Here is a 24,007-nt window from a genome sequence, read left to right as displayed (position 1 = left end):
TTTCTTGCAAGCATAGGTTTTCGTTTTGTCTGTGTGACTGCCGATACCTGCGCACCCATCCCCGTCACAGCCAGCGACTGTCTTGCCGCCTTCCCAGATAAACTTGTCACCACCATGACCCCCACAACCGCCACTTGAACCCTCTGCCGCAGAACCCCCATCACTGCTAGCCACCACGCTGGAGTCCCATGCTGTACCTGCTGCTGCCTGCCCAGCATGTATATGTATATATACACACACACATGTATGTTGTTCATACATTGTACTATTGTTTTTAAAAAGTTTCAGGTGTGGTCATCAGTGTGGGGGGGATTCTAATTATGAAGGACAGTGTGAAGTAGTTTGCGTGGGTGGGTGTGTGAATTTATGTGTAAATACTGTAGGGGGAGGTACTGTATATACTCATGTATATGCCAAGATGTTAGGCCCATTTTTGGTGCTAAAAGTCCCCCTCTTGGCTTATACACGGGTCATCTCCCTGTGGGTCAGAGGGGGAGCAGGGGTGTCACAGATCATCCTGCTGTCATATCTGTAGCCTTGCTTGCTTCTCCACTGTCTCCCTTCCTGTCTTCAGTGGTAACGTTACCATTCCTGAATCTGTGCGTTGCAAGCATAGTGATATCCACCTTTCCTGGGTCCATTGCTGCTCACTGCGGTCTCTGCTGCATCCTCAGTGGGTGCGTTGATGTGAGAAGTGCGTGTCCCCCTCTGCTGGATGAACAGTCACTGACACAAGAAGTGGCAGACAGGGGCGATGGACCCACAATAGGTTTTTTTTTTTTTTTTGGCATATGGGGGCATATTCTATGGAACAGCATATGGGGCCATAGTGTATGGGTTACACACTGGGCTTATGTGTTCCCAATTTTTGGGCCGGTGCAGCTTATACACGAGTATATACATAGTAATTTTGCGATGGTTTGTTGTCCAAGCTGCATTTTATAGCGTGGTGAGAGTGGAATTCAAAAAATCTTATTTTTTACTATTTTTGTTGTTTTGTTTGATTGTAAAAATAAATGTTGCACACAGCACAAATCTAAACTACATCGTGCTTTTTTCATGCAGGAACTTGCCCAGGACACTACTGCAAAATCCTAATTTGCAACCCATATTGTAAGTATACAGGCCTGAAAGCTTTGAATATGGTTAGTGTTGTAGGTAACAATTGTTTTCATTACAGAATTTCAGCCAGACATGTCTTCTTCTGGGAGCCCTCCCTCACATCGCCAGCGAAATGAGGTATTTTTTTTTTTTTTATTATTGCCAGAACATTCTTGGTACACATAACCCTATATATGCATTCTTGTTTAATAGGAAGCTGAACCAGAGGGTCTCTCAGAAGGAGACGGGCGTAGCGGAGAAATGCCTGGAGTGGGCTCCCCGCATGTAAGTATCTTTGCATTAATTGCACTAAAACATGTTCTTACACATCACTGGACCTAAAAACAAGATCAACATAACAGCATTTAATTTTCCTTTTCTTCTTTTTTTTTCATTATAGGCTTCTGAATCTGTGGCTCGTCCGAGAGTTCCTCAAAGTGCCTCCCAGAGTCGTCGGCAACCACGCCGGGGCGGTCGCCATAGAGTAAGGTTTTTTTTTTTTAGGACTTTTATAAGGTTTGTACATAATGCTGTGATTGTTATGTTTACCTTTTTTGTCTTTAAACAGGCTTCACAGCGTGCTCACGATTCCGACAGTGAGGATGTGGCTATTGATGTGGACCTCTTGATTGATATGGTGAGAGATCGTGAGCCGCTCTGGAATATGGCGGACCGCTTCCATGCAGATGCTTGTGTTACTAGACGACTCTGGGAGGAAGTGTGCCAGGCTGTGCTATCTAACTGGGAGGAACTCCATTCTCGGGCACAGAAAGAACAGCGTAAGTATTCACATTTCAGTAATGTTTCCGGATGTATTGTGCTTGATCCTAATCATTCTGTGTTTTCAATTTTCAGGGGAAAGAGTTCAGTTGCGGTGGCGGTCAATGCGGGATCGCTTCAAGAAGGAGTTCAACAAAGAGATGCAGGCTCCCAGCGGATCAAGAGGACGCAGGAGCCGCTATAAGTATTCTGAGGCCCTGTCATTCCTGAGATCAACTATGGTGACAAGAAGGTAAACATTCCTACCAGAAGTGACTAAATAAAAAATGGTCAAATGTGTAATCTTTTTTTTGGCAGCCAGGGCTAATGAATATCATGATATTAATGTCTATTTTTTTCTACTTTTTTCAACAGCACCTTCAGCAGCACGCGGGAGCCTGCATTGAACCCTTCTGGAGCGATCCCCCAGGAGGCCGTCACCATGGACCACAACATACCCAACCCCTCTGCACCCTCCCTGCCTTCCCTTGTGTGTGATCCCTCAGCCCCATCCACCTCTGCTGGAGCATCTGTGCAGGCTTCATTACATGAAGCTGCTGTTGACGAGGTAGGCTTTCCTTTACCTCACCCCTCTGACACAGCTGCCCTCTATAGAACACCTTTGAGTTCTGGGCGGCTGCGTCAGCGGGGTCAGGAAAGGCAGTTTTCTGCAGAGTTTATGAATCTACATGCATCCTTTCAAAACACTATGAAAGTCATGACCCAGCAAATGTCTGCTGGGTTCAATCTTGTTACTAGAGAGGTGCTTGATTTAGGCACGCGTGTTGAAAGGATGCATCTAGATGCAAATAAAGCGCCGCATCATTCTTTTTTCAAAGCTGTGATTGAGCGGCTGGACAACCTAACTCCTGAAGAGCAGCTACATGTAATGCAAGCCTGCCAGGTGGCCTTAGCACAGGTGACATCAGCAGCCCCTCCAACAGGCCCAGTAGTTGCTCCAGGCCCGGTCCTTCCTACCCCTCCTGTACCATACCATTTTACCCAGTACCAACCTCCTGCCCCTTTCCAGTCTGCTTCCCCGTACCAGTTCCCAACTGCATCCGTGCCTACACTCCCTTCCCAACCTACACTCCCTTCCCAACCTACACTCCCTTCCCAATACATCCAGTCTCCTTCCACATCCCAAATTCAAGCGTCCTTCACCCACAGTTTAGTTTCCCCCCGTCTATTGTTTTCTCCACCCCTTCATCGGCTTTATCCACCCCTTCACCTTCTTTCTCCATTCCTATACCTTGTCCTTTGCTATCTGACCCCTCACAAACTACATCCTCCCACAACACCCCTGTTGAAGTGGTCCAAACTGAGAGCCCCTCCAATACTATTTCCGCTACACATTACACCAATCTTTAATGTGTTTTGTTGTTACCAATAAAAAAGTTTTATTACAAAAATATAAAAGAAAAAATTCCAGCTAAAGCTGATAAAAATAAAAAAAAATTTTCAGTCTGTCAAATGTTTTTGTTTGTTTTACTGTTAATATAACATGTCGATGTATAAAACTCAATGAGTGTGTGTGTGTGAGTGATTGTGCGAGAGTTGGTGTGTGTGAGTATGTGAATGTATGGGAGTGTGTGTACAAGAACATGCATGAGTAATTACGTACGTGTGTGGCGGTGGGGGGAGGCCTGCTGGTGGGCAGTACTGTGGAAGGTCCTTGGATACCGCTTTATAGCCCCTATATTATTTTCTACACACCACACTACATGATTTAGTAGAAAGTTTTTTACTAAATGATAATTTTTGTTCAATTTTAAAAGAGCTTTGTCAGGAATTTAAAAAATGGGAATATTTTGGTACAAAAAATAGGTAGTAAAACAATATAGAATACTGATACAAAGGTACTAATACTTTACCAAAATTGAAGCTAACAAGGTACAGTAACTTAAACCACAGAAATGGTTTGGTACAACAAGGTTAAAAATTGGTTTTAACATCTCAAACCATGTCATCCTGCCATTCAACTCTACCTTCAGGTGACATAAAGTACTCGGCAAATGTGTCCCTCATTCTGGACACTGCTAGAGTACTTCGCACATTAACACTGCGATAATCATGCAATGTGGTTTCAACATCATTGTCTTCGATGGCAATCTGTTCCTTACTAATAACCAAATTGTGTAGCACAACACATGCTTTTACCACCTCATCCACATTTTCTGTTTTCAAGTTAATTGCGGTCAACAGTACTCTCCATTTAGCGGTAGGAATTCCAAACGAACACTCCACCATCCGCCGTGCTCGTGTCAGGCGATAGTTGAACACTCTTTTTGTTGGTGTCAAGTCTCTGCTTGCGTACGGCTTCAGCAGGTGTTCTGACAGCTGAAACGCTTAATCACCTACGCAGACAAATGGCAGTGGTGGCCCAGAAGTTTGAGGAAGCGGTCTTGGAGGTGGGAATTGGAATGTGTTTCCGTACAAATTACGTCCCATTCCTGAAATTTTAAAAACTTGTGAGTCATTGGAGCGGCCATAGGCCCCAATATCCACCGCAATGAATTTGTACTTTGCGTCTGCAATCGCCATTAGGACTATTGAGAAATATTTTTTATAATTAAAAAACTCAGATCCCGATCCTGCTGGTTTAGTGATCCTGATGTGCTTGCCATCAACTGCACCCAGGCAATTCGGAAACTGACAGATGCTGTAAAATTGGTCAGATATTTCGAGCCACCTCTCTGTTGTGGGCTGTGGGATAAACTCTTCATGTAGACTGTCCCACAATGCGCGGCATGTGTACTTGATGATACCTGATAATGTTGAAATCCCAATCCTATACTGGTACTGTAGCGACGAAAGCGATTCGCCTGTTGCAAGGAATCTGTGGGAAAAGTTAAAAAAATAATTAATGCAAAATAACTGCAACAACAGGAGGAGACACATTTCCAGTATACTGAAGTCTGCTTTGAAGGACAAACAATAACAATTGCTTACCGGAGAGTGACCATCAAACGCTCCGGTGGTGAGATGGAGAAGCGGCAGTAGGTGTCACGTCTCCGGATCAGTTCTCCAACCCTGTCCAGCAAAAAATCAAAAGTTTCCACTTTCATCCTCGTATACTGAAAAAACTTCTCTGGATTTCCTCGCAACGACAGATATAACGTTGCAAACACTCCCATTGTCAGCCTCTGTGCAGTTATAGGGTGAATCCAGAAACGACGTCGGCGCAGACGCATGATACGCTGCCTTTGTCGCTCCTTCGCCATGACAATTGCTGCCAAAGAATTGGCCTCAAAAGTGAAATCAATGTAAGCCTGAGCGATGTTCCCAATAATGGCTTCCATCTTGCTCCAAAACAACAACCTCTCAACAGGGTGTATACCAAGGTATATATAGGATTTTCTGTAAATGCCAGTAGCCAATGGTGGCTTTTGGGCGTTTTTTTAAAAACCGGATCCGGCAAAAAAACGGACAAAACTGATAAAAACTGATGCACCGGTTCCGGTTTTTTGCCGGATCCGGCATAATCCGTTGACCGGATCCGGTAAAAAACCAGAACCGGTGCATCAGTTTTTTCATATGTTATGCCGGATCCGGCAATGCGGCACGGCGCCGCATCGCGCCTGATGCACAAAAACTGATGTGTGAAAGTAGCCTTACACACACGGGCACTGACATCTCTGGTACCGTTTTTTCCAGTACCGGAAATATCAGGACGTGTAAAACCGACTTTAGTGCGGTCCAATTTTCAAGGACTCACAGAAAGGAGGAGGTGGAGAATTTTTTTCTATTATCTACCTCCCAAAACATCGGATGTCACTCTGATCAAAGTTTTATCAAAGTGTGGTGAGCATAATCGGACCTTTTTTCTCGGATGAGAGAAAAATGATCTTGTGACCCTAGCTTAACAGAGGTATATATAGGAAGGTCAGCAAACGCAGGATATCCGCTCATATTACCTGGAGCAGCCTCAGCTCTTTTTCCTTCTCAACGAGCAAGAATATAGTAATCATACATAGAAGACAAATGCCGCGATTAGTCAAGCGGAGCGTCTTTCACTCCGGACTTGACAAGGGAACGTGGTGGAGTGCGAGGCTCCTGATTCATTAAGAGGCGCACACCTTTCAATGAATAAGGCGAGGCGCCAAGTGGTGTGTGCCTCGCCATAATCTTACTTAATTCAGGAACTGAAGAGAGAGTTGTGACGTAGTGAATGCTGCTGCTCATCATGAATTTCATAAGGGGGTGCTGTCACACTTTGGGCAAAACTTAGCGTAAAAAATTACTACATTTTTTGGGTAACTCAGTGTTGTGCAAAAACTTTGTAATTTTTCAAACCAAGTTACACTATAAGCTTTGAGTCTGGCCCAAAGCATTCACAGTGAAACCATTAACAAGGCACTCGTCTCGGCATTAACCCTCGCTGCACAGATAAAGCTCTAGCGGCATCCATATGATATATATGATATAGGCAGCGTTACAGTGATGTCGATGCCCCATTCCAAGGGTCTGGCGGATACATTTTCCTCCAGTCTATCCAGATTTCTTCACCGTAGCTTTCAAAAATACATAAATATTGTCTACTCTGTGCTTTATGTACATTTATAGCATTTATTTTCAGGAAAGCTTCAATCTTCAGTAAGTCTCTTTGTGCTTCAATTATAATGAAGATTTTCTCATCTCATCTGTGGAAACTGGAGCTTTGGTGCTGAGGGTGCTAACAAGATAGAAAATGGAACATTAACACTTAAAGGGATTATATGAAAACGCAAGACACATGCCATATACAATAGTACCGCTTTTGCAATCTTACACAAAAAGTTTGTACAAATTTGTAACAAAAGCCGTTTTCATTCTGTGTTAAGGGTACATCCAATTACACAGAAAAATGATTGGATTGTAGAAGATTGTATTTGTGAATCACTTGCATGAATCAGTGCTGATATCGACTGATTGTATTGAAGCACATCACTAATCCTCTCCTCTTCTGAAGCCACTCGCTACACTTCAGGGTGTAGGACACAGTGGTCGCAGTCAAGAGGCAATGATGAAAGGGGGGCTGCCCCTGTACGGTGACCCCCCTCACAGTCAGTGTGCACGCGCAGCACCGTGGTTCGGGTTCGGTTAGTGCATGCTCTGACCAAGCGAGCACAATCAGAGTCAGGGTATTGCTCAGTATGCAAAGCGAGGGAGAGTAAAGGTTGCACGCCAAGGGTGCACTGAAAAGCCTAGTTTGCATACTGTATGGTATAAAACGAGTTTTAAAAGAAATTACAATGAAATATATACTGTATATACGATTTGTTTAGGAGCTAACTGTTTAATTAGCTTATTTTGCATTTAGAGGGAGAACAAACTCCACTTAAGAGTTCGTTCGCACTAGGATATACATCAGACGAGGGCTATGCGAATTCTATCTATTTTTCAGAATCTGTCAGTGAAAAAAAATCGCAGCGTGCTACAAAGTGAAATCGGATGCCACTCACCCACTCAAGTCTATAGGTGCGTGGAAAATATCGAACTGCACTCAGATGACATCCGATTGCAGTCTGATTTCTGTGAACTCACAGATGGAGAAATGTTGTTCTCCATTTTCTCCTCAGGGTGTGCTACAATTCTCAAATGAGAGAATCTACAGCCATCTTACCATAGTATGAAACTAATAAAAACAATATATAAAGAGGATTGGATGACCTGACTGGTTTCCTTTAAAATATATGGTGACCAAACTACAGCAAGGCATCATCACAATGTTGCACTTTTTGTTTCGGTAAAATAATGGCCATAACTGGGGTCCGAGTGCAGTTGGCATCCGCTATGTAATGAATCGTTCCTCTGCATTAATTCCATTTCTTATGTTCCTAAAACGGGACTTGGAAACTGAATTCAACAACAAAGGTGTGAACAGGGACTTATAAGGAGGATGCAATAAGCTTCAATACAGACACAACATGCAAGACACATGAAGTTTCATTTTGACTAGCCCCAAACTAGAAATCGGATGTGCACTGGTCCATAAGTAGTAAGACATAAATAATTGTCTCTATTCTTCAATGTGTATTTACAGTGAATGACGTACCGTAATGGCATTTGCTGGGGTAAACCCTTTCAAATGGTTCATACACTTCTGGCGGAGGCAAGTCTTCCACTGGATGAAAGGGGAATTTAGATTCAAAGTCATCTGCAAAAAAGAGAAGACGAGTCAGGTATTGCAGAAAGTAAGCTTTAATATTTGTCATTACTGACCTAAGAACGACTGTTATTAGAGCACCGCTCTTGTCTATGTGGCGGTGTCTGGTCGCTATAATATGGCTGCAGTACCAGGCACAGATACACAGCACTATGGCGGACACTGCCATAGACCCCACAGAACCTAAGGGTCTATAGACCATCAATGTCAAATTCAGGAAAAAATCCTCAAGCTGTGGGGAGCTCACATGGCACATTACTCTCATAGGTCAGGTTCAAATCATGAACCTGCTCAACCATGTAAATGCCCCAATAAAACAACTAATCACCAATACAATTGTCTATTTTCGGTTGATTGTTGTTTTCTTTAAGTAACCAATAACAATCTGGGTCCAGAAAACACAGTTTTGTGGCTGCCATGAATATTTTATACATATGAAGAGTAAAGAATTAAATCCAAGAACCAGATCCAAAAAATAGCTTGTGCTATATGAAAATCTAAAAACCAATTACTGCCACTCCACACTCTACACCAAGAGAACGCGTGAACAGATGAAACACAAGAACCATAAAATTTTTTTTTAATAAATTGCAATTTTATTAATCTAATATATAAAGCTCAAGTGTGTGTGTATGTATGTACTGTATGTGTGTGTATGTATGTATGTGTGTGTATGTCCGGGATTGGCATCCGCACCGTCGCAGCTACAGCCACAAAATTTGGCACAGTCACACGTCTGGACCCCGAGAGCGTCCTAGGCTATGTTGTGAGGCGAAATTTTAACCCCGCGCATTCCAATTCACCAAACAATTTTGCCCGTATCTACATAATGGGGAAAAAGTGTGTGTGCATCATGCCCCTCCCCTCATTATGATGTCATAATGGTTGCCATGGCGACGCTGATGTCATCATAGGTTGCAAGCCCCGCCGCTCATTATCATGTCATAATGGTTGGCTATGGGATGGAGGATGTGTGATGGGTGTATGGGCACTGGACTATGGGATGGAGGATATGTATGACGGGTATATGGGCACGGGACTATGGGATGGCGGATATGTATGATGGGTATATGGGCACAGGACTATGGGAAAGAGGATATGTATGATGGGTATATGGGCACGGGACTATGGGATGAAGGATATGTATGATGGGTATATGGGCACAGGACTATGGGAAAGAGGATATGTATGATGGGTATATGGGCATGGGACTATGAGATGAAGGATGTGTGATGGGTATATGGGCACTCAACTATGGGATGGCGAATATGTATGATGGGTATATGGGCATGGGACTATGGGATAGAAGATGTGTGATGGGTATATGGGCACTGGACTATGGGATGGAGGATATGTATGACGGGTATATGGGCACGGGACTATGGGATGGCGGATATGTATGATGGGCATATGGGCACGGGACTATGGGATGGAGGATATGTATGATGGGTATATGGGCAAGGGACTATGAGATGAAGGATGTGTGATGGGTATATGGGCACTCAACTATGGGATGGAAGATATGTATGATGGGTATATGGGCATGGGACTATGGGATGGAGGATGTGTGATGGGTATATGGGCATGGGCCTATGGGATCGTGGATATGTATGATGGGTATATGGGCACAGAACTATGGGATGGAGGATAATTATAATTTGCTATAACCACAGCTAGTTACTATGCCCGGGCAGCGCCGGGCTCTTAAGCTAGTATACAATAATAATTAAAAAGTATTTTACAATGCCTTATTAACAGGAACACTGATGACTTAAGGACATCATTAAACACACCTCCAAATATCAAATAATGTGCTCATTGTATACATAGGAGCCCTAATTTAAATACCAATACAAGGCGCTACAGTAGTAATGAATCACACCTACATGCGACTTAATGAACTGGTGTCTGTTATCCAGAAATCGTGCTACTAATATAATGGCCTCAATGATTACAGTAAGAAAAAGAATCTCACCCAGTGTGTGATGTTCAAGCCGTGTTCCTTTACCCAGACGCGCGTTTCGCCCACACTTCCTCAGGGGGCGTGTCGTGGCAGAGGGACACCGGACATTATATACCTATGCATGTCCAATCAGCTAATTAAATGCCCATCACCTGCTTTGCTGACACTGCTACGGAGGATGATGCCGCGCGCCATATTCTTCCACCGCAATACCGGAAATGACGCGTCATCTCCGGTCTATGGATCGCAAGCATTCAGGCGTCATGGTAAAGGGCCTTTTACACATTTAGAAAATTAGGAAGGGGAAAGGGAAATTTGTGCTCACCAAAATAGTCCTGTAAGCCGGTCGTGCCTAGGGATCAAATGTCTGACCACCATGTGTTGCAAACATGAAGAGAGAAGGAAGATCCGGCACTGGAGACTTAATAAAATCCACGATAAGTTTTATTCACATAATTTCATGATAAAACCATAAAGGGGAAAACAGACCCCCCACGCCTGACGCGTTTCGAACCTTACACCAGGTTCTTCCTGGTGTAAGGTTCGAAACGCGTCAGGCGTGGGGGGTCTGTTTTCCCCTTTATGGTTTTATCATGAAATTATGTGAATAAAACTTATCGTGGATTTTATTAAGTCTCCAGTGCCGGATCTTCCTTCTCTCTTCCTTTTACACATTGCGATATCGCTAAAGCGTCACAGATTTTGTGACACTTACCTCTGACCGCCCCCCCCCCCACTGGATATCGCTGATCGCGCGAGAACGTCCTGGGCCGTTTCCTTCTCACTGGAGTCCCGCTGGCGCCGACGAGCGACGCATGGACGCAGGCGGAAGACGTCATCATCGCTGCCGTCTGACAGGTAAGTAACGACCGCCGAGCATCTTTGCGTTGCTGCTGAGATCTGCCTGTGTGGCAGCTCACTAGCGACCATTTAGCGATGCACCAGCGATCCTGACCGGGTCGTATCGTTGTCGGGATCGCTAGTGCATCGCTAAATGTAATGAGACCTTAACAGATGCAGTGTGTGCCAGCCAATCCATGTCTTTGCCGGAGAGACGGGTCAAATTGCAGCAAGAAGATAGCACGCACAACTCCCAGCAATACAGCAGTGCAATTCTAGTGTAAACCTATAACAATCCTCATCCTTCATTATTATAGACCATGACAATATTAATAATAAAAGTGCTTAGTGCTAATAAATATCAAATACATATAATGATTCTCATAAATAACAATATTAAACTGCTTATAATAAATTGGTGAACAATATAATTTGAATATTAAGTACATCCTATATATATATTAACAATGTCATTATCAATCATAAATTAATTAAAGTATTTATTAATAATAATAATAATAATCATAATAATAAATATAGGCTCTGTCCTAGGACCCCTACTGTTCTCCATCAACACCTTGCTTGGCACAGCTCAAAGAATCCCACGGTTTGCAGTATCACCTCTATGCCGATGACACGCAGATCTACCTATCTGGACCCAACCTCGCCTCCTTACTGACTGAAATCCCACAATGTCTGTCTGCTATCTCAGCCTTCTTCTCTGCTCGCTTTCTCAAACTGAACATGGACAAAACAGAATTCATCATCTTTCTCCCATCTCACTCTACCCCTCCACCAGACCTATCCATCAATGTCAATGGCTGCTCTCTTTCCCCAGTCCCGCACGCTAGGTGCCATGGGGGTGATCCTCGACTCTGCACTCTCTTTCAAACCACATATCCAAGCCCTCGCCTCCTCCTGCCGCATCAAACTCAAAAATATTTCCCGGATCCGCTCATTCCTCAACCACGAAACCACAAAAACACTAGTGCATGCTCTTATCATCTCCCACCTCGACTACTGCAACCTCCTACTCTCTGGCCTCCCCTCTAGCACTCTGGCTCCGCTCCAGTCCATCCTACACTCTGCTGCCCGACTAATCGACCTGTCTCCCCGCTATTCCCCAGCCTCCCCCCTATGCCAGGCCCTTCACTGGCTTCCTATTGCCCAGAGGCTCCAATTCAAAACCCTAACCATGACATACAAAGCCGTCCACAACCTGTCTCCTCCATACATCTGTGACATGGTCTCTAGGTACCTACCCGCACGCAACCTTCGATCATCTCAAGATCTCCTTCTCTACTCCCCCCTTATCTCTTCTTCCCACAACCGCAAACAAGACTTCTCCCGTGCTTCCCCCATACTCTGGAACTCTCTGCCGCAACACATCAGACTCTCACCATCAACGGAAACCTTCAAGAAGAACCTGAAGACCCACCTGTTCCGACAAGCCTACAGCCTGCCATGATCCTCGGTCTACTGAACCACTGCACGACCTGCTCTACCCTCTCCTACTGTATCCTCACCCATCACTGTAGACTGTGAGCCCTCGCGGGCAGGGTCCCCTCTCCTTATGTATTTGTGTGTCCCTTGTCTTACACGTTTTTTATACTTGTCTATATTTCCACTTTTCACATGTAAAGCGCCATGGAATAAATGGCGCTATATAAATGCATAATAATAATAATAATATAATAGTGAACAATATTAATTTATATTAAATAAATTACTATGTGCTAATTATTAAAGTGAAAGTGCATATAAATTAACCAATTAATTATGGTCCACAACGATGAATTTTCCAACATGTATGAATTGTCCATAGTCTTCATTAATTCTTCCAAGGAGGGATAATTAATTTCACACGAAAATTGCGCAAGATGATAGGGGTTTATAAAATTTCTTCCATCCTGCAATGTAAGATTACTAGAATGGAGATTTTTTATTACCACTTTTATTCAAATAATGCACATTTTCACTGTGGAATTTTTTTGCACATTTTATTCTTGGTGTATATTTAATTGATATATCCCTAAGATCATCTTTGGTTATTTGTGCTTAATTCACATATATTATTTTTTTTTTTTCATCAATTTATTTTTTATTTTTTTGTGTGTTTAATTTTTACACCATTTTTTAGCACTATTTTTACACTACTATTACATGAATTTTAAAAATGGGCTCAATTAATTTTCTACCTGTTTTTGTGGTAGGGAGATGACAATTATTTGCTTATATTTTGGATCAATTTCATATATTGCTATATTTATTAAATATATTACAGCGGGTTTTTTTGCCTCTAGCTTGAATTTTATTATTTTTATATATTTTTTTGTATGTTGTTGTGTGGCCAAATTTAATTAATTAATAAAGGCCTTTCTTATTAAAGCAATTTGTTGCCTCTACTTATTTCTATTTATTTCTACTGCCAGGCATTTCTTTACCATCATTAGTCAGTTTTTTATTTTATTAATATGGTCATGGTCTATAAAAATGAAGGATGAGGATTGTTATAGGTTTACACTAGAATTGCACTGCTGTATTGCTGGGAGTTGTGCGCGTTATCTTCTCCTTGCTGCAATTTGACCCGTCTCTCCGGCAAAGACATGGATTGGCTGGCACGCACTGCGCCTGTTATCATGACGCCTGAATGCTTGCGATCCATAGACCGGAGATGACACGTCATTATGGCGGAAGAATATGGCGCGCCGCATCATCCTCCGTAGCAGTGTCAGCAAAGCAGGTGATGGACATTTAATTAGCTGATTGGACATGCATAGGTATATAATGTCCGGTGTCCCTCTGCCCCGACACGCCCCCTGAGGAAGTGTGGAAGAAACGCGCGTCAGGGTAAAGGAACACGGCTTGGACTTCACACGCTGGGTGAGATTCTTATTCTTATTGTAATCATTGAGGCCATTATATTAGCAGCACGATTTCTGGATAACAGACGTCAGTTCATTAAGTCGCATGTAGGTGTGATTCATTACTAGCGCCTTGTATTGGTATTTAAATTAGGGCTCCTATGTATACAATGAGCACATTATTTGATATTTGGAGGTGTGTTTAATGATGTCCTTAAGCCATCAGTGTTCCTGTTAATTAAATAAGGCATTGTAAAATACTTTTTAATTATTATTGTATACTAGCTGAAGAGCCCGGCGCTGCCCGGGCACAGTAACTGACTGTGGTTAGTTATAGCAAATTATAATTATCCTCCATCCCATAGTCCCGTGCCCATATACCCATCATACATATCCACGATCCCATAAGCCTGTGCCCATATACCCATCATACATATCCTCCATCCCATAGTCGAGTGCCCATATACCCATCACACATCTTCCATCCCATAGTCCCATGCCCATATACCCATCACACATCCTCCATCCCATAGTCCCATGCCCATACATATTCGCCATCCCATAGTCGAGTGCCCATATACCCATCACACATCCTTCATCCCATAGTCCCGTGCCCATATACCCATCATACATATCCGCCATCCCATAGTCCCGTGCCCATATACCCGTCATACATATCCTCCATCCCATAGTCCAGTGCCCATATACCCATCACACATCCTCCATCCCATAGTCCCGTGCCCATATACCCGTCATACATATCCTCCATCCCATAGTCCAGTGCCCATATACCCATCACACATCCTCCATCCCATAGTCAACCATTATGACATCATAATGAGCGGCGGTGCTTGCAACCTATGATGACATCAGCGTCGCCATGGCAACCATTATGACATCATAATGAGGGGCGGGGCTTGATACACACACACTTTTTCCCCATTATGTAGATAGGGGCAAAATTGTGTGGTGAATTGGAACGCGCGGGGTTAAAATTTCGCCTCACAACATAGCCTAGGACACTCTCGGGGTCCAGACGTATGTCTGTGCCAAATTTTGTGGCTGTAGCTGCGACGGTGCATATGCCAATCCCGGACATACACACATACATACATACATTCACACACTTGAGCTTTATATATTAGACTAGCTGAAGAGCCCGGCGCTGCCCGGGCATAGTAACTAACTGTGGTTAGTTATAGCAAATTATAATTATCCTCCATCCCATAGTCCCGAGCCTATATACCCATCATACATATCCACGATCCCATAGGCCCGTGCCCATATACCCATCATACATATCCTCCATCCCATAGTCGAGTGCCCATATACCCATCACACATCCTCCATCCCATAGTCCCATGCCCATATACCCATCACACACATCCTCCATCCCATAGTCCCATGCCCATATACCCATCACACATCCTCCATCCCATTGTCCCGTGCCCATATACCCATCATACATATTCGCCATCCCATAGTCGAGTGCCCATATACCCATCATACATATCCGCCATCCCATAGTCCCGTGCCCATATACCCATCACACATCCTCCATCCCATAGGCCCGTGCCCATATACCCATCATACATATCCTCCATCCCATAGTCGAGTGCCCATATACCCATCACACATCCTCCATCCCATAGTCCCATGCCCATATACCCATCACACACATCCTCCATCCCATAGTCCCATGCCCATATACCCATCACACATCCTCCATCCCATTGTCCCGTGCCCATATACCCATCATACATATTCGCCATCCCATAGTCGAGTGCCCATATACCCATCATACATATCCGCCATCCCATAGTCCCGTGCCCATATACCCGTCATACATATCCTCCATCCCATAGTCCAGTGCCCATATACCCATCACACATCCGCCATCCCATAGTCCCGTGCCCATATACCCGTCAACCTATGATGACATCAGCGTCGCCATGGCAACCATTATGACATCATAATGAGGGGCGGGGCTTGATACACACATTTCCCCCCATTATGTAGATAGGGGCAAAATTGTTTAGTGAATTGTAACGCGCGGTGTTAAAATTTCGCCTCACAACATAGCCTAGGATGCTCTCGGGGTCCAGACGTGTGACAAATTTTGTGGCTGTAGCTGCGACGGTGCGGATGCCAATCCCGGACATACATACATACATACAGTACATACATACACACACTTGAGGGTTATATATTAGATTAAAAAAATTGCAATTTATTAAAAAAAATGTTTATGGTTCTTGTGTTTCATCTGTCCACTTGTTCTCTTGGTGTAGAGTGTGGAGTGGCAGTAATTGTTTTTTATATGAAGAGTAAAGGCCTAATTTACCAAAACTGTCTAGTAGGAACGTTTGGTTATGTTGCCCACAACAACCAATCAGAGCTCAGCTTTCATTTTCTAAAATGCATTGGAAAAATGTAAACTGCGTTTTGATTGGTTGTTATGGCCAACAAGGACACATTTTCTGTTATACAGTTTTGATAAGTTAGGCCTTATATAAACATTACCTAATGCATGCACATTTCTGGGACTAGGAGGGCGATATCCCGGCTGTGCTGGGCTTCGGTTTGGAGCTTGCTGATTACCCTGCTGCCTGCTGGAAAGCTCTGTAGATGGAGATCGTGCAGGAGGCGGCGGTGGAGGAGCCAATCGGCCTCCATTGTTCCCTGGGTGAAAAAAAAAGTTAATCTTCGTTAAATTTGTTTTTAATTAAAATCGTTTTCATTCTTAATTGATACTTTTAAAGGGGTTGTCCAGGCTTGGGGTTCATAGGAACAGTATAATTACTCTGGAGCATGATGTGAACCCCCTGGTTAAAGGGGTTTTCCAGGTTTTGGGCTCAAGTCTGCAGTCACTTCTTGTGACTGCAGACTTGTGAATCATCACAGTGCACGCTGTCATGATTTTCTGGTACCAGAAGACGGCGGGCTTGTGATCGCGAGTATGTGATTTGCATACATGCAGTCACGTGCCAACTAGACAACTGAACTGAGCTAGACCTGGACATGTCTAGTCGGAATGTTGTCAGAAGTCTTGCACTCTTGGGCAAAAAAATAAACATCACATTTTGCAAACTTAATGTAATTATAAAAGAATAAATGGCACCTTTTATCATTCCCTGCAGAGAGGACTTAAGACATTGCGGATTCACATAATATAGGAGAGTAAACACATGACAAAGCATCATTTATAATTGAGGGATATTTATAAAAAAAAGGAATATTGACTATGATAGCCGGTGTATTATTTCAACCAAAGCTTGTCTTGCAAATCAAATCTTACCAGCAGGTTTGTTAGGCCTTCCATGTACAGGTAGTGGTGGAACCGCAGCTCGTCCAGAAGGCCCCTTTGGTGGTCGCGGTGGAACATTATTGTATTCATTAACAAATACAGGTGGAGGTGGCAATGGCTCAGATAATCTACGCTTGGTAGACATTGACATTGGATGAAGAAGAGGAGGTGGTGGAGGTGGAGGAAGATCCCTTATATCAGGTGGTGGTGGGATGAAGTCTTCTAACCGAGATGGCACAGATGGTAAAGGAGGGGGTGGAAGTCCTGAATGATCCCTGCCATCTGGTACTGAAGGGGAAGGGCTTCTCCTACCAGGATACCCTGGTGGTAATGTAGGTGGAGGATAAGGAGGAAGTGGTGGTGGAGTAGATGGAAAAAACTGGGATTGAGGTCTTTGAAGTTTAGACTTGTCTTGAGAATTCACCGGCGATGGTGGACCACTTGATCCTCCTGTTGGTTTTGCGGGTCTCTCTTTAAAAGTAGAGGGAATAGGTGAAGATGGCATCAGCTGAGGTTTGCTGCTTGATGGTGGTATTGGAGGAGGCACTTGTGGTATTGGAGGAGGTACTTGTAGTATTGGAGGAGGCACTGGTGATAAACGGCCCAGGATAGTTGGACGTGGTGGTGGAGGTCTAGCTGCCACTGTGTGTGGAATAGGCTTTGGGTGATCAGTTTTAGTGGGTACTTGATCTGGTAGTTTAGGAACACTTCCTTTAATTCCTGGAAGCTGTGGAGCGCTTTTGTTACCTGAAAGTACAATATAAACAGTGTAAATAGCTGAGCTATTCTAGTAAATAAATTGCACTTAAAGGGGTATTCCCATCTCCAAGATATATCCCAATATGTAGTAGGTATAATAATAATATTAATGAACACCTCCTATTAGAAATGTAGCAGAGGTTTTTCTGATTTGCTATGCCTCTTTCCTCAAGTACAGGCATTGCAGGACCTTAGGTACGCATGTTTATGACGACTGATATAGTGACAGTTAGTTATTTAGTTGCTAGTGGTCGCATCCATGGATACCTAAGGTCCTGCAATGCCTGCACATGAGGAAAAAGACATAGCGAATCAGAAAAACTATACTACATTCTGACCAGGGGAAGAGTCCTGAGGAGATCATATGCATATTCACAGTGCCTTCTGGGATAAGTGAGGAGTCTCCTCGAGCGCAACGATCACTGGGTTTTGGCCGTTGCAGCTGAAAAGAGGAAATCGGTAAACCGTGCGCCGATCGGCGCGCGAATTTTGGCTCATCTTTCATCGTTTTTAAGAAATCTCAATATGGAAGAGGCCACGAGCCATTTGGTGAGCTGCATTTCTTGCTACATGTTCACAGACTTACCAGTGGAAAAGCCAAACATCACATGCCACAAATGCAAGCTTGTGTCCCTGTTGGAAGAAAAGTTGCAAAATCTCGGAGAGGTTAGCTACGCTGAAGATCATTAAGGAAGGTGAAGAGTTCCTAGACAGCGCAGAATTATCTCTTCATGTTATAGAAAGAGAAGAAATTTGAAGTGCACCTGAAGAAACAGAGGAATGGAAGCATGTGACCCAGAGAAGCAGGAGGATCGGGAGGCAGTCAGCACCCATACTGCTAAGGAACCAGTACCAGGCTCTCATGCAGGAAAACGATGAAGAAATACATCAGGATAAGACTTTGCCCACAAACAGCAACCTTGTACACCTTCAGAGTCCTCCTGGATGGAGAAAGAAAAATGTTGTGAAGAAGAAACGGAGAGTGGTGGTCATGGGGGATTCCTTGTTGAGAGGAACAGAGGCTGCTATCTGCAGGCCGGATATAACTTCAAGAGAAATGTGCTGTCTTCCAGGTGAAAAAATTAAAGATGAGTCTGACAGGATATCAGGACTCTTCAGACCTACAGATGACTACCCATTCCTGCTACTACATGTGGGGACAAATGACACGGCAAGAAACGACCTGGAAACCATCTGCAGAGACTTTGAAAACTTAGGCAAGAAAGTGAAAGAACTGGGAGCGCAGGTGGTCTTCTCTTCCATCCTCCCACTGGATTGCCATGGAACAAGGAGGTGGAATAAGATTCTGCAGGTGAACAACTGGCTACGTCGATGGTGCCGTCAGTAAGGATTTGGATTTCTGGATCACGGAGTGAATTACCTATACGATGGACTACTTGCTAGAGATGGGGTGCACCTTACAAAAATTGGAAAACATGTATTTGGAAGTCACCTTGCTACACTCATCAGGAGAGCTTTAAACTAGAACAATGCGGGAAGGGAAGCAAAAGGCCAGAAAAAGCCATACACCTGACAAATGCTATTGAGAACTCTGCTATTAGAAGTGGAAATGAAGAACAAAGACAAAAGAATCTAAATAATTAAAATATTGGAGAAAGAGAAACCAATCACAAACTAAAATGTTTCTATACTATTTTTAGCGGACGCGGACAGATCATTACAAAATACGATGACACTTCTTGGGGCGTTTGGGGAGGTCTCGGGTCTGGTTATTAACTGGAAGAAGTCTGCGCTCCTCCCACTGGACTCAAGCTCCTGCAGTGTGGTAGGTGTGCCGGTTGCAACGTCCCTCCAATATTTGGGCATAAGAATATCCAATAAGCTGACAGACTATGAGAGCCTAAATCTTGTTCCGCTGTTGGACAGGATCAAACAGAAGGTTAAGGCCTGGGCAAAGCTACACCTCTCTGTTGTGGGAAGAGTGAATCTGTTGAAGATGGTAGTTATGCCGCAACTCTTATATGTCCTCCATAATTCCCCTGTCTGGCTTCCCCAGAACAGGTTCCATAAAATTAATATGATTTTTAGAGAGCTCATCTGGCTAAAACAAGGCGCGAGAATTAAACTTGAACACTTGCAAAAACCTAAAGAAGAGGGGGGACTTGCGTTGCCCAACCCATGGCTTTATTTTCTGTCTTCCCAATGCCAGCATGTAGCGGGAGGAATGGAGGGCGAGTTGGTGGATTTGGTGGGAGGTCAGAAGATCCTTCAATTCCTAGTGGGGCGAGGATCACTGGTGTCGAGTCTGGAGTCGGGTAGATTTCGATCCCTTGCACTCAGGTTCCCTACGGTGCTTCTAATGGTTAGGGTATGGGATAAGCTGAGGCAGCTGAGAGGAATACGCGGTCTTACAAAGTACTCCCCCATATGGGACAATCAGCATTTGCCATGCATGAAAACGCTCAGAGGCTTTGCTCACTGGAGGCGGATTGGCATATGGTGGGTGTCGCAGCTGGTGGAGGGAGGGGTTTTTAAAACTTTTGAGCAATTGGGACGGGAATTTCCCCTCCAACGCTCCATGTTTTATCAATATTTGCAGCTGCGTCACGCGTATATGGTGCAGAGCAAAAAAGTTGACCTAACCGTACACCACGACGTCATTGTCCATAGGCTTGGTATGCAGGGGTCCACCAGGGGGATGATTTTGATGGTGTATGGTGGCTTACTTGGACAGGTCCTGTCAAGGCATCCTATTGGTGCACTGACAAAGTGGGAACAACAGCTGGGTACAATATCAGCGGAACAGTGGGACTCGATTCTACAGATGATTCCCAGATTATCTCTTAGTGAGCCTGGCCGCCTGTCTCAGCTATATATCCTCTATAGGGCATACAGGTCTCCCGAGTGGTTGTTCAGTAGAGGGTTACGGTTGGATTCGAGATGCCCCAGGTGCACGATAGATAATGCGGACATTTTACATATGATGTGGACATGCTCTTGCCTGCAAATATTCTGGATCGTGGTCCTTAGCCTTATACACTTGGTCACGGGACAGGATATTCCCAGGGACCCCACGATTTGTGTTTTGGGTTATGTTGATGAGGTGGGAGGGGATCAATACCTTAAAATTACTGTGGCCAGAATGCTATTTGTGGCCCGAAAGCTGATAGCTTATCACTGGATTTCTGCCAAAATCCCCTCAAGAAAAGAATACATTAATAGGTTGAACCAAATATTATATAGGGAGAAGTTTGTGTACCTCAGGAGGGGTGTGCCGCATATTTTTGGGAAAATATGGGAGGGATGGTTGAAGGTTCCCGGCCTGGCTGCCTCAAATCTCCTAGATTAATGAGTGGGCCCTGGAGGTGGTCTCCTGTCGGTTGTTAATCGTCATTTCTCATATGATATGGTTGTGTGATGGAATTGGGTTTATTCGCTTTGTACCAGTCCATATGCCATCGGACAAAGGGAGGGGGGTGTTATTGGGGAAGGGAATGTTTGACAACATGTTGTAAGTTGTACATGCCTGTCATTTCTAAAACTTTTAATAAAAACTATCTGATTAAAAAAAAAAATGTTTCTATACTAATGCACAAAGCGTGGGCAACAAACAAGGAGAATTGGAACTACTAACACAGGAAAAGAAATATGATGTCATTGGAATCACTGAAACTTGGTGGGACCATACACATGATTGGAATACAAGACTAGAAGGATACAACTTATTTGCAAGAAACAGACTTGATAAACGAGGAGGAGGTGTCGCATTGTATGTTAGTAACGCGTATATCTGCATAGAGATTGAAGCTTCAGAGACTGGGAGTTCTGTGGAAACTGTTTGGGTAAGAATACAAGGACAGAACAATGGAAAGGACACCATTGTAGGCATTTACTACAGGCCGCCTGTGCAAGCTGAAGATATGGATGAACTCTTTATGCATCAAATGGCCAAGTTCTCCAAAAAATATGACATAGTTTTCATGGGAGATTTCAACTATCCAGACATTTGTTGGGAATCTCTCTCGGGCAAAACTAACAGGTCAAGGAAATTCTTATCCTCTCTTGCTGACAACTTTATCTTCCAAAAGGTAGGGGAGAAAACAAAGGGATCTGCTACCTTGGATCTAATCCTTATAAACAGGGAGGAAATGGTTGAGGAGGTAAAAGTGGCTGGGACCCTAGGAGGTAGCGACCATGCTATTTTAGAATTTTGGATAACTAGAGGAGGAAGACCTGTGAAGACTCAGACGTCAAGGTTAGATTTCAGAAAGGCAGATTTTAAGGGATTCAGAAAGAGATTTGGAGGGATCCAATGGCTGGATATCCTTAAAGACAAAAATGTCCAGGAAGGATGGGAAATCTTGAAAAATGAAATTCTCAAAGTACAATTGTTAACAATTCCGAAAAGAGGGAAGAATAGGAAGCATTTAAGGAAACCAGGATGGATGAACACAGAACTTAAGCACATGCTAAAAAGGAAGAAAAAAATGTTTATAAAATGAAAAGAGGGAGGCATTTCTAAAGAAGAATATAATGCTGTCTGCAGAACCTGAAGGGCACAAATCAGATTAGCTACAGCTGACAATGAATTGAGGCTTGCAAGAGACATCAAAAGCAATAATAAAGGATTTTGGGGATATGTCAAAAGTAAAAGAAAAGTCACAGATGCTATAGGATTTTTACAGGATGAAAATGATGAAATGGTAAGACAGGATGTTTAGAAGGCCGAACTTTTAAATTCCTATTTTGCATCTGTTTTCTCTCAGAAAGGAAATGTAACATCAACTGTTCTTCACTGTCCTATTAAGGGAATAGAAGAATCCAGGATATCTATAAACAGAAAGATAGTGAGGAAACACTTAGCTAACCTAAATGAATTCAAGTCTCCAGGTCCAGATGAATTACACCCCAGAGTACTGAAGGAGATAGCAGAAGACATTTTTGAACCCCTCTCCATAATCTTTGAAAATTCTTGGAGAACAGGAGAAGTCCCAGAAGACAGGAGAAGAGCAAATGTTGTTCCTAGCTTCAAAAAGGGGAAGAAGGTGGACCCAGGCAACTATAGGCCGGTGAATCTGACTTCTATACCAGGAAAGATCTTTGAAAAAATTATTAAACAACATGCATGTCAGTACCTGGATAAGAATGAAGGGATTAAACAGAGTCAGCATGGGTTTGTAACTAATAAGTCATGTCAGACTAACTTAATTTTCTTCTATGACGGAATCACTGATTGGGTGGATCAAGGAAATGCTGTAGATATAGTATATCTTGACTTCAGCAAAGAATTTGACAAAGTATCTCACACAATCCTTATTGAAAAAATGACTAGGTATGGAATGGACAAGGCAACTGTTAGGTGGATTCATAACTGGCTTAGTGATCGGACCCAAAGAGTGGTCGTAAATGGCTGTACATCCAGTTGGAAGAATGTCTCAAGTGGGGTACCACAGGGCTCTGTCCTGGGCCCTGTATTGTTCAACATCTTTATCAACGATTTAGATGAAGGAATTGAGGGTAAACTGATTAAATTTGCTGATGACACAAAGCTAGGATGAATAGCTAATACTAAAGACAGAGGATTCAAAAAGATATAAATAAACTGGAGCAGTGGGCAGCAACTAACAGAATGGTTTTTAACAGGGAAAAATGCAAAGTATTACATCTGGGCAATAAAAATGAAAAAAGCATTTATAGAATGGGAGGAATAGGGCTAAGCAACAGCACATGTGAAAAAGACTTGGGTATACTAATAGATCACAGACTGAATATGAGTCAACAGTGTGATGCAGCAGCAAAAAAGGCAAATGCAATTCTAGGATGTATTAACAGAAGCATACAGTCTAGATCACGTGAAGTCATTATTTCCCTCTACGCCTCTTTGGTCAGACCTCATCTGGAATACTGTGTCCAGTTTTGGGCACCACATTTTAAAAAATACATCAACAAACTGGAGCAAGTTCAGAAAAGAGCGACCAGAATGGTGACCGGTCTGCAAACCCTGTCTTATGAGGAAAGGTTGCAGGATTTGGGAATGTTTAGTTTGCAAAAGAGAAGACTGAGAGGAGACTTAATAGATATCTACAAATATCTAAAGGGCTGTCACATTGTAGAAGGATCATCTTTATTCTCATTTGCACAAGGAAAGACTAAAAGCAATGGGATGAAACTGAATGGGAGGAGACACAGATTAGATATTAGAAAAAACTTTTTGACAGTTAGAGTGATCAATGAGTGGAACAGGCTGCCACGAGAAGTTGTGAGTTGTCCTTCAATGGAAGTCTTCAAACAGAGGCTGGACAGAC

At 43.4% G+C, this 24,007-nt stretch overlaps 2 protein-coding genes across 4 annotated transcripts in view; one reads left to right on the top strand and one right to left on the bottom strand.

Moving 5' to 3' along the window:
* Positions 1–419: 419 nt before the first annotated feature.
* On the top strand, positions 420–4,135 carry LOC141053704 (uncharacterized). Its single transcript, XM_073550739.1, has 6 exons — positions 420–1,239; positions 1,315–1,386; positions 1,502–1,880; positions 1,957–2,113; positions 2,236–2,510; positions 4,080–4,135. Exons 1-6 carry the CDS (start codon positions 1,195–1,197, stop codon positions 4,133–4,135), a joined length of 984 nt encoding a protein of 327 aa, XP_073406840.1. The 5' UTR covers positions 420–1,194.
* Positions 4,136–6,125: 1,990 nt separating this feature from the next.
* WIPF3 (WAS/WASL interacting protein family member 3) overlaps positions 6,126–24,007 on the bottom strand; it is a 68,050-nt gene continuing 50,168 nt past the window's right edge. For all 3 annotated transcript variants that reach the window (XM_073550708.1, XM_073550709.1, XM_073550710.1), the window contains exons 5-8: positions 16,974–17,729; positions 16,199–16,357; positions 7,898–7,999; positions 6,126–6,535 (exon numbers count right to left, since the gene is read on the bottom strand). In XM_073550708.1, coding sequence (XP_073406809.1) covers positions 6,495–6,535; positions 7,898–7,999; positions 16,199–16,357; positions 16,974–17,729 — 1,058 coding nt within the window. In that variant the 3' untranslated portion in view covers positions 6,126–6,494. The remainder of the gene's footprint in view (positions 6,536–7,897; positions 8,000–16,198; positions 16,358–16,973; positions 17,730–24,007) is intronic.

This window comes from Dendrobates tinctorius, unplaced genomic scaffold (assembly GCF_039654945.1).
Source record: "Dendrobates tinctorius isolate UK_male_01 unplaced genomic scaffold, ASM3965494v1 ptg000167l, whole genome shotgun sequence".
NCBI lineage: Eukaryota > Metazoa > Chordata > Amphibia > Anura > Dendrobatidae > Dendrobates > Dendrobates tinctorius.
The sequence above is the reverse complement of the archived record's forward strand: the minus strand, read 5'-3'. Positions and strand labels throughout refer to the sequence as shown.